Source organism: Pinus tabuliformis, chromosome J (assembly GCF_031772625.1).
Source record: "Pinus tabuliformis cultivar Carrire ecotype Pingquan chromosome J, CPIR1, whole genome shotgun sequence".
In the NCBI taxonomy this organism is placed as follows: Eukaryota; Viridiplantae; Streptophyta; class Pinopsida; order Pinales; family Pinaceae; genus Pinus; species Pinus tabuliformis.
In genome coordinates, this window is record NC_142295.1 from 1,485,754,972 (window position 1) to 1,485,770,846 (window position 15,875).

At 35.3% G+C, this 15,875-nt stretch overlaps 1 protein-coding gene across 1 annotated transcript; it reads right to left on the bottom strand.

Annotated features, from left to right (window-relative positions):
• Positions 1–3,535: 3,535 nt before the first annotated feature.
• LOC149233009 (caffeoyl-CoA O-methyltransferase-like) lies at positions 3,536–6,706 on the bottom strand. The gene is made up of 6 exons (XM_089379624.1): positions 6,551–6,706; positions 6,216–6,381; positions 6,019–6,098; positions 5,057–5,201; positions 4,827–4,958; positions 3,536–4,039 (listed from the first exon to the last, which is right to left on the bottom strand). Exons 2-6 carry the CDS (start codon positions 6,342–6,344, stop codon positions 3,746–3,748), a joined length of 780 nt encoding a protein of 259 aa, XP_089235750.1. The 5' UTR covers positions 6,345–6,381; positions 6,551–6,706; the 3' UTR covers positions 3,536–3,745.
• Positions 6,707–15,875: the final 9,169 nt, after the last annotated feature.

The window sequence follows — 15,875 nt, forward strand, 5'->3', positions numbered from 1 at the left end:
AGTGAAGGTTCCTTCATCCCCAAGGGAATAAGTTATATTGCAAATTCTGGTGAGAAACTGATGCCTCATCATCCATATATCCACATACATGAATTGTCGTCTGACGACGCTACAACTGTGAATTAACTCACCACCTACTGACCCAGTATCTAAGATACAATGAAGGTACCTCAAGGGACTATCCTTCTTAACTACCATTGCATTGAGACACCTTGGAGAGATGGCCTCCTTAACTGCTTAATGCTCTGACGACCCATACCCCTAGTATACAACGTCGGCCAGAAGCCTTCGATCAAGGGATGGGACATGATGTAATATGATGGTTTATGTAATTTGACCGATTCCTAATATAACTCTCGTGTTAGCCTGACTATCTTCCAGATGGTTGTTGGCACACAACATGTGGAACAAGTGAACTTTCTAAAAAAAAATTAACATGTATGTGATCCTTACCATGATTGAGGAAGTTTCTTCTTCTAGGTGTGTGGCATTCTCAAGAAGCTTAATACATTTTTGGATTATTAGCTTGGAATCACCCACTCTATTCAAAGTTTTGAAACCTTTATCCAAGCATATTTTCACTCCTTGCCAAAGTGCAAGAGCCTCGACCTAATTGTTGATTGTAACACCAAGTCCCCATGCGTATTTTACTTCTATATTTTGTTTGAAATTGTTTATTACCCCTCCCACTCTAGCCTCCCAATCCTCTCAACTATTTATACCAACAAACAATCAGCATATAATAATTCCATAAATAGATGGTAATTTTGCATGATTATACCACAGGAAACATTTTGAAGATCCAATAAATACTCCCTTGCAGATGTTATATCATGTAAGATTCTTTTCCACCCCCAACGTCCATAAAATACTCCCTTGCAAATGCTATCTCATGTAAGATTGTTTTCCATCCTAACGTCCATAGAAAGTATATATTTTAGACTTCTATGTTATCGTGTCACATTAAATATTGTGAAGGTCCAAAGAAGGGCAGTTATTTTGTCATTTCAGTGTGATTATGGCACATTAAATATCATGAAGATCCAACGAATAATCTTTTGTCAATTTTATTTAGTTTTTTCTTTTCACTCCAATCTCCATAAAAAATGTAGATGTTTGGGGTCATTGGTGTGGGTTTTATATTTTTTTTCCAAAATGGAATCTTGATGCCATGAAGGTGATAGTAAGAAAATGTAGATGTTTGGGGTCATTAGTGTGGGTTTTAGTTTTATATTTTTTTCCCAAAATGGAATCTTGATGCCAGGAAGATGATAGTAAGTTAAAGGTATAGACATTTTCACATTTTAATATATTTATATTTTCTTTACAAATAGTTGTTTTTTTTATTTCATTTTTTATAAATTAAATACATTAATCTATTAATAATTTTATTAAAGGTGTCTATTAGTTTCATTACCTAACTTTGAGAAAAAAAATTAATCACCTTTTATTCGTCAACACACAACTTCCAATTTTTTACTTTAAAAAAATATGATTTAAATATTTCCAAATCAGTGACAGTAACTTCCCTTCCTGTTGTCATCCCTTATTCTACCTTAACATTATTTGCGTTTGAGTCATCCCTTATCACTCAAACTAATTTCATTGAAATCTTAAAAAGGCAAATGGTTTGAGTGAGGAAAACTCATTTCATGGAAATCTTTCAAAAAACCAAACAATAATTTTATGTCCTATAATTTTTGGAACCTCTTTTTAAAAAATAAGAGTTTGTGGTTTTTTTACACAATTTCAAACTTAATATGTTAATTTACCAAAGGTTTTATAAAAAATAATCCAAAAATTTATATTTTATTAATTATAACAAATAATAATTAGTTCATGGTACTCATTTAAAAACATTACCATTTAAAAAACATGAAAGATCAACATGGTCTTCATTTAAACATGAAAGATCAACATGGTCTTCATTTAAACAGATCACAATTTAAAAAATAAATTAAATAAATTATGATTTTTTTATACAATTTTAAACAAATAATAATTAGTTCACGGTCCTTGTTTAAAAAGATCACCATTTCAAAAAACATGAAAGATCAACATGGTTTTCATTTAATGAGATCACAATTTAAAAAACAAATTAAATTAATTATGGTTTTTTTATATACAATTTTAAACAAATAATAATTAGTTCATGGTGCTAATTTAAAAAGGTCACCATTTAAAAAACATGAAAGATCAACATGGTCTTCATTTAAACAGATCACAATTTAAAAACAAATTAAATTAATTATGATTTTTTTATATACAATTTCAAACAAATAATAATTAGTTCATTGTCCTCATTTAAAAAGATCACCATTTAAAAAAACATGAAAGATCAACATGGTTTTCATTTAAATAAATCACAATTTAAAAAACAAATAATAATTAGTTCATCATCCTCATTTAAAAAGATCACCATTTAAAAAAACATGAAAGATCAACATGGTTTTCATTTAAACAAATCACAATTTAAAAAACAAATTAAATTAATTATGGTTTTTTTATAAAAAAACATGAAAGATCAACATGGTTTTCATTTAAAAAAATCACAATTTAAAAAACAAATTAAATTAATTATGGTTTTTTTATATACAATTAAAAAGATCACCATTCAAAAAACATGAAAGATCAATATGGTCTTCATTTAAACAGATCACAATTTAAAAAACAAATTAAATTAATTATAGTTTTTTAAATACAATTTTATTTTGGGATTAGTAAATTATTTTATGTGGGTTAGAGGTTATTTTCTTTTTAACTATTTTAATAATGTAAAAATAATAAATATAAATAAATAGGTTTATTTTTGGGATAACATTTCCAAAATTTTAATCTAGTTCTCAATAAATATTAGGTGATGTTAGGGAATATCCAAGAAATATTTTTGGTAGTACTTAAGATGCTAATATTTTTCCCAAAAATAGTTATTCTCTTTTTACTTAAAATAATTGAAAATTTAAATTAAAAAAAATTCATATCCACCAATATGATTGAAATCTTATTACTTTTTGTTATTTTACTATGTTTTTCTTGTTAATTTTTTTTCCAATATAAATATCTTAAAATCCTATATTGAATTTTCTATTATTAATATTAATGGTTTATCATAAAGTTATAATTTAGTTAATTTTTATAATTACTTTTTAATTATAGTAATGTGACACATATCATGATGTCAGTGTCTTGATACCTACTATGGATTAGTATTTGCCAAACAAATATTTAATTTATATCATTAAACTAATCATATAATCTTTAAACAAGTTATGAATTATAAATAATTACTTAAAATATTTATCCATTATAAAATACCCTCTATTTTTAATGTATTTTTATAAACCCATATAAAAGAAATTCACCCACCCATTATAAAATAAAGAATTTCCATTTACATTTATCATTCATAACATTATTAAATCATTAAATCTGATTCAGTTTCATGAGTGTAGAAAACCATTTGTGCTCAGATCACATTCCAGACCATAAAAGACAGTGACATTTATCCTCTTGCTTATCACCCTTACAGACCATAAAATAATAAAACATTTAGCCTTTTGCTTATTGCATCATTGAAGATGGAGAGAATCCTATAACAAGTTTGCTTCCTTTTAAAACAAAGATAGTGTCAGATCATTAGCCGGTCCAGGGAGGTGGGACACAAATGAGATTAGACATCTCGGGAAAATGCGTACAATATATTGATATACATAGTTGCCTATCTAATTCCTTCAATGGATGAAGTTCAATAGAGGCGCCTGCAGAGGGTAACGCCATCGCCGACTGGGATTTGGCTGATCTCGATGCGGGGATCGGCAGCTAGAGCTTTGTTGAGCTCCAGCACGAAATCTCTGTAATATCTCACGTATTTTCTCAGCGGCGCATCAGGAGGAGCCACCACCGATCCGTTCCAGAGAGTGTTGTCGTATGCAATCACTCCCCCAACCTTCACCAGATCGATCAACCGCTTGTGGTAGTTCAAATAGTTGTCTTTGTCAGCATCCACGAACACGAAATCAAACGATCCATGCATCTCCTCCTGAATATATAACACCAACCATTCAATTAGGGTTTATGTATTTTCACTTCATATTAGAAATGTACTTAAATTAAATCTGAATATATTAGAAATCCCATAAGCATTTCTTAGATTTTTAAAAAGATGATCATCAGTATACAAATCCTCATCAGTATACAAATCCTTGTTTGGTTTTATTTTCTTGGTCGGAGTTAGGTGATACAATTTTTGATCGGATTGTGATATATTTTTGGGTGATACATTTTGTGATATTTTTTTGGATTAGACACTTTGATTGTGTAAATTATATATCTTAATTTGTGGTCTCTTACAGACTATATATTTCAGCTTGTGGTTCTAAAAAATATCTATACGAGTTTGAATAAAACTGATAGCAAATATATTCAAAATAGAGCCACAACTTTTGACTTAGCTTACAACTATTTAGCAGTGTATATTTACCCTATATTAGTTTCACTGAAGTATGGATGCTTATCATTGAATTTTTCTAATCAATGTAGATATTGTTTAACTACTCTACATTTAAAAATTGTGAGATTGTGATTTTAGTTATTTAAAATATATTTTTGATTATATAAATAGATTCAACATTATAAAAACTTTGAATTACTTAAATTATATAAATTATAAAACTCAAACTTGTAATTTTAACAAATATCTACAAAATTTTATACTTACTTACCAAAATTCCAAAACATAAAATAATTAAAATACCAGATTCCCAAACCAATATACTTACCAAAATTCCAAAACATAAAATAATTAAAATAGTAACATGAATACGTACCTTTTGAAGCATTTCGTCCAAAAGGGGCAGAGCAGGGCCCTCTCTAAAGTCGATCTTGTGGGCAACTCCTGCTTTCTCGATAATCGGCAGTCCGATATCATAGTTCTCCCTGTTAATGTCCATGGCTAGAATCTGCCATCCCCAACATTAACTCACCATTAATTGCAATCCACCAGGATTCAAACTTTTTTGGGAATTTGCTCAAAATGAATCTAGAGATGACTTGATACCTTTCCATCATCAGGCAATGCAAGGGCTGTGCTGAGAAGCGAGTAACCAGTGTACACCCCAATCTCCATAGTGTTCTTGGCGTTAATCAGCTTCAGCAGGAGGCCCAGAAATTGACCCTCATCAGCAGAGGTAGTCATGAGGTTCCTGTCAAAATCCAGACAATCAATCTCCACGTCTTTCACACCATGAAAACTGCTTAGGCAAACATACTAACAATCTATTTATCTGAATTTTATCTTCTTGATACACCAATTAGTGTGGTTAGTAATTCTGTCTTATCCAGACAACCAATCCCCACCTCTTTCACACCATAAAAACTGTTTAGGCAAACATATAACAATCTATTTATTTGAGTTTTATGTTCATGATATATCACTTAGAGAATTATTGTGACCACATTTCCAGCCAACTAGTGTGATTTGTCTAAGTTTTTTCAGAGGGGAGATCTCCTTTGAAAAAGTTTTTATACAGATTGCAATTTTACATATATACAAAGTCCAGATGAGTACAAATAGCTGCACAGCAGCGTCAACATGTATCGTGGATCAAACGCGGGTGGGGAGGCTATTAGCCGGCCGTCCCATCCACGCAGGATAATGCCCGCATACAACTAGTGTAGTTTATCATTCTGTCTTGATGATTAACCACATTAGTTAGTTAAAAATGTTGGCATCATCATTCTCTAACTAATGTATGATGAAGATAAAACTAAAATGAATTTGAATTACAGAAGCCTAGGCTGTGAAAATCCATTTTTGTTTGATAATTTGAAAAACATGAAAATAAATGAATAAAATTACTTTTATTTAGATGGCAAATTTTAAAAATATTCTAAAATTTCACTATCAAAAAGTGAAACAATTCTCTTTGCTGGCATCCATCAAATTCCAAACTACTCCTTCAATCTACAATCTAATTAAATTCAACTATAAATTGGTTGGTAACTGGTTGGGAAGGTTACCAGGGATGTTTGGCCGTTACTTCTCGGAGTTCCTTTAATGGCGCGGGCTCACGAGGGTACACGCTCGTTTCCAATATATACTGTAATATTCACATAGACATTTGAATTTATTCACTAGGCAAGCATTGATTTAATCAATTACTGGCTCTCTGCTACACTTATGAAAAAGCTCAGAGGCTAATGGGTCTGAGAGAAACCTGATAGAGGGCATCGCTCTGCAAAAGACTTTTGTGGCCCACTTCTTGATGGCGAGCAACCTTGGCCGGCTCCTCTGCTTGGGTTGTTTCCGCCTTCACTTCTGTCTGTTGAACAGCTGTGCTTGCCATCTTTGACAATTGAAAGCAGATCCAGAACCAGGTAGTGCTGCAATAATGTAGCACATTACATTCAATTGATGCCAAGTGCTATAACTATGCAGCAATTACTGTAAAATTGCAATTACTGTAAAATTAATCATTATCGACCCAACCTTGACACGAATTTCTACAGACTACAGAAAAGTCGAACCCTAGAAAAACCAATGTTATTGTACCTTGGGCAATGTTGATTTGTGCAGAAACAAAATTTCCAGTGCTCAGTACGATGCGATGAGATACAGAAAATGGGGATTGGGGAATCGTCTTATACCCCGCCATGATTGGTGGAGTGAAGTCGTTGGGGATGGTGGGTACCTAAGGACTCGTTGGGTGACTCGTTGGGTGGGTGGTGGGTGGGTTGGTGGATTGTTTTGACAGGTGAAACATTCAATTAATCTACTCTCTGCTTTCACTCATCCACCAAGGCGTACCAAAGAAGGAAACTCACGTCTCCGGGTTTGCTTTACAGGCTGCCATGACTGAGACACGTCCAAAACTGGGGTTGCAGATATTAAATCAAAGACATTAATATCCACCATGGATTTGGTAATAGATGGAAGAGTATTATATTTCCATGGTGGTTAGGACAGCAGATCTTCTTGTATCTTTTCGGTGAATTAATATTATATTTCAAAGTAGTATAAAGTATAATTTTTTTTTTTAAATGAATTATTAATATTTTTTTATTTGATAATAGTGATCAGTTGATTTTCATGCTATTTAATAATCACCCCATATATATATGTTTAAGGCTATTGATCTAATTTATATGAGTACAATTTCCATATTTTCACTTGCATTTACACCATTGTAATTAAAAATAATGGTTTTTAATTAAAATAATGCATTGTTTTCTTGTAGTATTTAACTTTAATCGTATATTTAATATCAAATTATTTTTGTTTCTGGAATTATTTAAAAAATGAATTACCTTTGTCTTTATCCTGATTGATAATATTTTTTTTTAATAAAAAAGAAAAATATTTTATTACTTTACGCTTTTCAACTTAACTTCTATTTATACTAATCTCAAAACGTTGAAGTATATATGTATCATTATGGTTGATAATGAATTTTTTTATAATTTTATTTTAATAAATAGTAATATTATTACAATGTTTTTTAAAAGGAAAAATGTTTTATTATTTCACTCTTTTCAATTTAACTTCTATTTATACTAATCTCAAAACCTTGAAGTATATATGTATAATTATATAAAGATAACATCTTCTCATTTAAAATAATCTAGAAGGGGTTTGTAAAGGACAAAATTTAATTTTTTTTGATGTCTTTTAGTCTTGGTTCTTCAACTTATTTTATATTCAGGGAAAATCAACTCTTAATCATGGTTGTTTAACTTATTTTTTATATTTAGAGAAAATGAACTCTTAATCATAATGTTTTAATTTATTTTTATATTTAGTGAAAATAAACTCTTAATAATGTAGAAAAAATGTTAAGTCATACTCTAACACTAATTTCTATTTAATATTACAATATATTTACCATAGCTTTCTTTTATGATATTTTTATATGAATTATTTTATTTTATAAATTTTGTTTTAAAATGTTAAAATTTCTATTAGAATAGGCAAAATATTTAGAAGCATTCTTCTGTTAATGAATTACTTGTCCATTTAGATTTTGGTAAAATATAGGTAAAAAAATTCACTTTACCTTGAATTTAGACCACAATGAAATTCTGATCTTAGAATGAGCTAAATATCTAGAAATATTCTTCTGTTAAGGAATTGATTGTACATTTACAATTTGGTAAAATATATGGGAAGTTTTTTTCATTCTACTTTGAACTTAGACCATAATGAAATTGTACTTTGAACTTACCACATAATGGAATTGTAGTCTTAGAATGAGAAAATCTCTAGAATTATTCTTCCATAAAGGAATTATTTGTTAATGTAAAATTTGGTAAAATATAGAGAAAGATTTTCCACCATAGATTGAACTTAGATTATAATGAAATTATGATCATAGCTGAAACTTATAAGGAATGAATCATTTTATTTTAATATAAATTTATATCTTTTTATACACAATATAATTATAATAATAATAAATTATCAGTAAAAATTTGTAAATGCAAAATTTGGTAGAATATAGAGAGATTTTCCACCCTAAGTTGAACTTAGATCATATTGAAATTGTAATTATCACTCAAACTTTTAGTAATAAAAAAATCATTTAATTTTAATAATAAATTATTTCTTTCAATATTAACATATTTAATTTTATATTCAAATTAAATTATTTCATTAATTTATTAATTTATATAATTAAAAACACGGTCCTTTGCACTATTAATTTATTATATTAAAATGATCTAAATGCATGGTTCTGCAAAATAAAACTTCTTCATAATAATATAGTAAATACGTTTATATTCATTTCCATGTAGATTTGTAAGTGATAATAATAATAGTGGTGGTGGTAATAAAACAACTTAAACTCGTTTTGTGTTTAATTTTTAATAAAATTAAGTTAAGATGGTTTTGGACTAAATCTCTTTAGCACTTAATAGATGGATTTAGCACTTTTTCCATGTTTAGTAAATCCATTGCACTTTAACTTTTTTATTTGCCTTTGTTCTCCTTGGATTGATGTGATTGTTGCTTGTACTAGTAGAACTTTGTTAGTCTTGCATTGTATCTTTGTCACTTTTATTAGTCCGGGTTGTTTCTTCCTTGGTCTCATCAAACTAAATGTGTTTGTCATGGGATTATAATCAGGCCTTAAACTTTCATTGGGTGAACCAAGGGAAATTCTTGTGTTAGATCTATTTGAGTTGGCACTGAAGGGGTTTGCTTCATTCTTGGCTTCTCGAGAATAGATTTTGTCTTCTTAGCCAGTTGTTCTTACTTTTGTTTAGTAATCATTAGGGGAATTTTGAGGTCTAAAATGGTAAGCATAAGGAAAATAATAAAATAATAGCTAAAATAGTAAAATAAAGGAAACTACTTTTTTTTTTAATTGCATTTTCATCTTATCGCCTTGTAGGTTTACTCAAATGTCAAGCTTAGACACCTGTTGGATGTGGAATTTAATTTCATATACAATAGGTGTTTATTTTTGACATTTGAGTAAGCCTACAAGTAGGCAAGCCGAAAATAGAAATAAAAATGGTAGTTTTCTTCTTCTCCCTCCAAAAGATTCTCCCATGGATATGAAATCATCATCTTGAATCCTATGGTTCTTTTAAAGTTAATTTTGTCCATAGATCTTTTGCTTTGAGGCCCATTTTTTACTTCAAAATTCCCCTAATGGTTAGGAGGTCTATTATTTGCAGTACTAGACTCTTGTTGTTGATCTAATTTCTTCCTCTTCTCCCTTCTACCTTCTATATTCCTCTCTATTGTGTTAACACTCAGGTTGTTCCCTTTGACTCCTAAGGGAATACGGCCGAGGTAACCACTAACCAATCTTTGGGTCAGAGGTCCTAGCCTACCTGTAACCAAGAGGGCTCTCTCTTTATGATTTAACTTTGCTTGTATGATGTTTTAGGCTAGCTATGATGCACAAGGTTTTGTTTTGAATTTGCTGGATGATGATTTCAGTCAGAACAGGTATATTTTTGCAGGGTGATCTAGGCCATTGGGCATGGAGTCAGTGACGTTTAATTGCTTGATATGTCTGTGTTGAAACAACAGTGATGCTACAGAGCCAGATAAGTGTCTAGGGAACAATTCTTTAAATTTTTAATTGGATGGGATGGAATCAGGGCGTGAAAGGCAACTAAGGATCTTTCAGTAAGCTGATATGGGGAACAGTAGGAACATTACTTAGGAGCATTGAAGAATTCCTGTATAACATTCATATTTATAGAACTGATACAAACATGAGCAATTAAGAATTCATGTCCATGATTAATTCCGAAGAAAACATTTTCAACGACAGAGATTGAGCACAGGGTGTAATCAAACATTTCCTGTACTATTCTTTTTCTCTATTGTTTAGACTGGTGAAACATGCATATGATTCAAACAAACATAAGAAGATAAAACATAGTTTAAGAAAACTTATTGTTCCATTAGACAGCACAGGAATTCTGTAACAGCACGCAGAGCATCATTTAGACATCAAGCATTCAGGAGATAATGAGCTTTTCCAGCCTTTGGCATTAGATCATCTGAAAATATACAATATATTGTCTTAGAGAGAAAATCACCAACCCCAAATACGTTGCCAGGGGAGGTATATATACAAAATTTAGATCAGAAAATATCTAGCTGATGAATTAATGGCTCATAAATACTGTGCCAACTCTTGGAGAATTGCAGCTGAGAGAATAAATGCTGTAATAACTGCTTAGTGTATTAGTTGTCCAAAATTGTCAGAGAACCTTGACTTTGTGACATATTGAGTCGGTTGGAGCCGTATTGCCCAAAATCTGCGCATTTCCTTTGGCTTGGCTTGCTGTCGTGGTATTTACGCTGAGTCATCTTTTTTGGCCGCTTTGCATGCTGTCCTGATTCTGCTTTTGACTTTGTTTGAGCTGAAGTGGACTAGGGCTGACTAAACTGAGATTACTGAGGCAAAATTTGCAGCATTGCCTGCCACCAATCTTCCTTGGGCAGTTGGTGTCTTCGTATCTTTATCAAGGTTTCATCTGCCTCTGTATATCTGTAAAAATTTGGTGGGACCTCAAATAAGTGATTAATCTCATGCTCAATGTAGAATAGATTTTCAAGCTTGTCATAGAGGCTCTGTCCTGATGGAGGTCTTGTTTCTTTAGAAGTACTTGCGGATGTTGTGATCTGATTTTCAATAAAATTTGTCATCCTCGTAGCATATTGCTCACGGGGGAGCAGTCTTCCCGTGCTGGTCAGTAGGTTAGGCAATCCCTTGTCTTGCAGTGCTCCCATTTTAAGGTTGTATTCATCCACCTCAGCCTGCATTTCATGACATTTTCTCTCTACAGTTTGTACAAAATTTCTGAGGGTCAGCACCTTTTTAGCTGTGAGGACAACATCTATTCTGTTGATGATGTTCAGGGCTACCAGCTCCTCCTTGGTCTGATTGTTAAGGAAATTTATCATCCTGTTGGCCTGCTCAGGCCTGTTCCCTAGTGCTGTTCTGGCTTTTTGGCTCTCAATTTGTGCTTGGCCTATTAATTCCATCTGTTCATGCACTGTTTTGATTGACTTCCATTGTCTGGTAAGGGAGTGGTCAATCTAGGCCCACAAAATCCTTTTTATTTCTGCTAGAGTATTTTCAAGTTTCAGTTCTTTCTCTAAGGCCTTTATTTTGTCTTTGAGGGCCTTAATTTCTCTGGTCTGCTCTGCTACAGTCATCTTGGATTTGTCATACTTCACTTCCAGCTCTGCCAATTTCTCCTTGGCTAGTTTGATCTCGGTCGCCTGAAGCTCCAACTCTTTGATAACTTTTGTCAATTCATCCATGTTTAAGCTGGACTCAGGAGCTGTTGTTGTTGCTGCTGCCGCATCTGTTGTTGCTGTAGCCGTTGCAGGGGTTGCTGCTGCCTCTGTAGTTGTGGTAGTGGTTGAGGTAGTTTGAGGAGGTTGGGAGGTTGATTCTCCTTGTTTGTCTAGCAGTGCCCCTTCTAGCTCCTTCTCCAGATCAATAACTCTTTGATTCAGCTGCATTATTAGGTCCAATTGATCTTCAGACTCCTTTTCTTTTTGCAATTCTGCTGTTTGAGGGTGCTCAGTAGGAAGCAATTTTAGTCTTTTCTTCAATGCAACAATATCATCCTCTTTCTTTTTCATAAGGGCCCTCACACCCTTAGGATCCTTAGGATCATGTCCTAGGTCCAGAATGATGTCCTCCAGTGTTTTGATCCTGTTGTCCTTGGCCGTGGAGGACATTCTCTCCAAATCTAGCTGAGTGTTGGTGTTCTTCAGAGATTCTTTCAATTCATGGGCCATTGTGTCCCTGTCTACCAGTGTGGCATAGACCATTTCCCCCATTTGCTTATGCAACTCTATCTGATCCATGGGGTGAATGTCTTTTGCCATAACTTCTATCTTTGTTTTTACAAAATCTGCAGCTGAGTGAGGTTGCGGTACCTTGGGTTTGAAATGGCTGAGGATTATCTTTTCCTCTTGGATATCATATAATGACATCAGCCTCTCTTGTTTAGTTGGCGTTGCCTTGAGAAATTGCTTGTATACCTCCACTCTCAACAACTTATTTTGTGCCTTTATCTCTTTGAAGGAAGCCTTAGTGCTGGAAGGCTTCTTGCTCTGTTGAGTGGAGGAGGACACCTCCATGCCAAGCTGTACTCCTTGCTCTTGTTGAAAAGAGCTTGTGGCTGTCTGCTGGCTGTCTCCTCTTTCTTTCCTTGGGCTCTCAAGGATTTCCTCGCTGATTTCTTCTATGACCGGAGAATCAACCCTTTGTCTTTTGGCTTCGGGTTGCTGAGAGGATCCACTAGCAGGTGTGGACTCTTCTCGGTCCCGTTTCTTGCCCCTCTCCTCATGTGCAGGGGTCTGCAAGGCAGGCACTGTTGGTGCCTCTGTTTGTGGCGGAGGGGTTTGCTCTTGCTGCTGCCCAATTGAGGAGGCAGGCTTTTCTTTTACTACTTCTTTTTCTGCACCCATTATTCCCTTGCCTTTTTCTGTAACTGATGCTGATGTAGATGGCGCCTGGGTGACTGGTGCGGCTACAGCAGTGGAGGTACCTTCTCCAATTGGATGCGGCTGCTTGAAAGTTACATGCTGCGCAGAATCTAAGTCAAGAGTTTTTTCCAAATCCTTGACATTTCTTTCCATTATTTCTTCTTGAGTCAGTTCCTCAATTAATGTGCCTTGCAACCATTCTTGTTGGTTGGCATACTGCTCAATTTGTGGAATTTTATAGTGCTTATACCCTAGCAGCCTGTACTTGACTCTTCTAGCACTGATGAAGCCTTCGGGGTCATAAGGGACCCACCAGAAGCTTCTTGATGGCTTGTATTTATCTTTGAGAATTTGATCAGCCTCTTGCCAACCCTCTTTTTTATTCATGATAAAGGGGCCCAGGTGGTCTTTGAACTTGAGATGGGCTTTCTTCTTGGCACTATGAAAGTGGGTGAGGTCAGAGTTAATGAGCTGCCTATAATATTCCAAGGCAAACATTCTCATCGGTACATATCTTGGGAGCCTATATGGACAGAGCTCACAGCCATAGATTCTGATGACTGTGTGATTTTGGTATAGGTACCAATCACCTATTTTATAGTTCTTGGATAGCTGCAGAGTTTTCTAGATTTCAAATGACAGTCTGGGAGGAGGGGATCTCATCAATAGGCAAGAGACCGGGTAGACAAATTGGTTAATAAATTCACAGTATGAATATGGTGAATCTTGGACTTGGTGGAAAACTAATGACCAGAAGATGACAAACCTCCTTTCTCCCCTAGAATCCAGCTTCTTGATAGGGCATTGAAAGGCCTCGGATTGATAATACATGAACAAGTGGTAGATATATGATGAATATTTGAACACACCCTCCCTGTCCACTTTCAAGAGTTGGTCATGTATTTTGTTGGCTATAAATTTAGCAAAGTTATATTTGTAGGCGGGAGGCTGGCTTGGGCTGTAAGCAGCTAATAACACCAGCACTGTCTCATCAACGTGCTCACTGGTTTTGTAGCCCAACACATAGGAGATCATGTCAACTAGGAGTTTGCCTACATCAGTGAAATGGACATGCAAGAAAGGAGGTGGCCCTGTAGGCTGGCGGTCAGGTCTCATGAATGGCTTGGTGACCTTCTCAATGTCAGCAGTGGAAAGTTTGGGGCCTGCATCCAGTAAATAGTTCATGGAGAAGGGAAACAACAGCTGAGTTTGCTTGAAGTTGAGCATTTGGTTGATGGAGTCATGATTGATGTGGAAGAGTATGCTCTGAGATGGAGAGTTGACAGTTCTCTGAGTTGGATCATAATTCTCAGCACATAAGCGGATGATTTCTGGAAAAATATTGACAGATGGGAGGAAATTGTAAGGTAGATTGGACTCCCATATTCCATACTTGTCATTGTTGCTCAAATAGTTGTCCCTCAATTGTCGAAAGGTCTGTAAATGGTTGCTGTCAGCCACAAGGTCCTGGATGAGGTAATCTCTGTCAGTAAGAGGCATGGCCTCAAGCTCCTTTTTGGTGGATTTATAGGAGCAACTCCTTGTTTGGTGGATTTATAGGAGCAACACTGAGAGCTGATGGTGTAGCCATTGTATAACTTTCAGGTGTTATCTTTAGAATGCAGCTTCTGAGTGTAGCAGTTTGAATATGATAGCTTGTAAGGCTTTTTAGAAGTAAGGTGGCAGACTGAATGCAGATGAGGCCAGACTTATCTTTTAGAAGGAGCAACTTGGATGAGTAGACTTGACTGTGATTTCTTCTGGTGAATTCACAGGAATTCTGGACAGTGAGGGCAAATTGCAGAGGGGAGCAGGATTATAACCTGGTGTAATGAAGTTTTTGAATTATACGCTCGGCAAAAGGGAACAATGCCGGGTAGTTGGGGGGGTAAATCGAAAATTAGGCCCGAGAATGACTGTACAACAGTGAATTTTGAACAGGGAGGCGCTTTGGATTATTTTGGGCCAACATTTAACCGAACAACACCATTTAATTTAGGAGTTATCAGGTAATTCAGTGGAGAAATTTGCAGAGAAATGGTAAGAACACGGGCAAACGGGTAGGTTTCGGCAAATACCTGGTTTGGCCAATGCCGAGGGTCGTTGAATTGATGAATAGACGAAGAATGCTGTTGAACTGGTGAGTGGCAGCGTCCGCAGCGTTTGAATTCGAAATCTGGGGGCAATTTTGGCGTAAACGGGCAAAACAGCTCCCTCACCTTTCCAACGAAAATGACCAAAAACGGTCCATTTTCGCGTTTTTAACAATAAATTTGGTGCATATGGGTTTTTGGCGCTTTCCCGCGATGACATCAGCATGACGTCATCAGCAGGCCCCTGGTACGGACGGTGACGTGGACGCTGACTTGGATGCCAGCGTGGCGGGACACGGTGGAGGCATGCGGAGGTGGCAAGACGGCGTGGAGGGCGACGTGGCGCAGTGGCGGGGGCCTCGGGCATGACGTCACCGTGCCATGGGGCTGATAAGACAGGGTTGGCAGTTTGCGGGAGGGTGGTTTTCGGTCTCCTCGCACCGCCTTTGGGGAAAGGTGGTATTGGGGAGGGGGGCTCCGAACAACCCCAGCGGCCGACGCGTGTCCTGCGTACGGGAGGAAAACCAGCCGCTCCCCGGAAGCTAAACAACGACACATCCACTGCCCAGATTACCCGCCCACTGTTGGATGAGGGGCGGCGGGAGATCAACGGTTGGCGGGCGCTCCGACTCAGCGTGCACGTTTGCAGCGGAACCCACCCGATAATTAAATAATATTTAAATGCTGCGGGCTTTAGACCTTAGACATGGTGGGTTTTTTGGGGTGTTTTTTTTTAAAAATGGATGCGGTTTAATGCAAAGGGTTCAACTGTGGGGGTGGATTTTCAAAGGTTTTTTGGGTGAATGATGGGT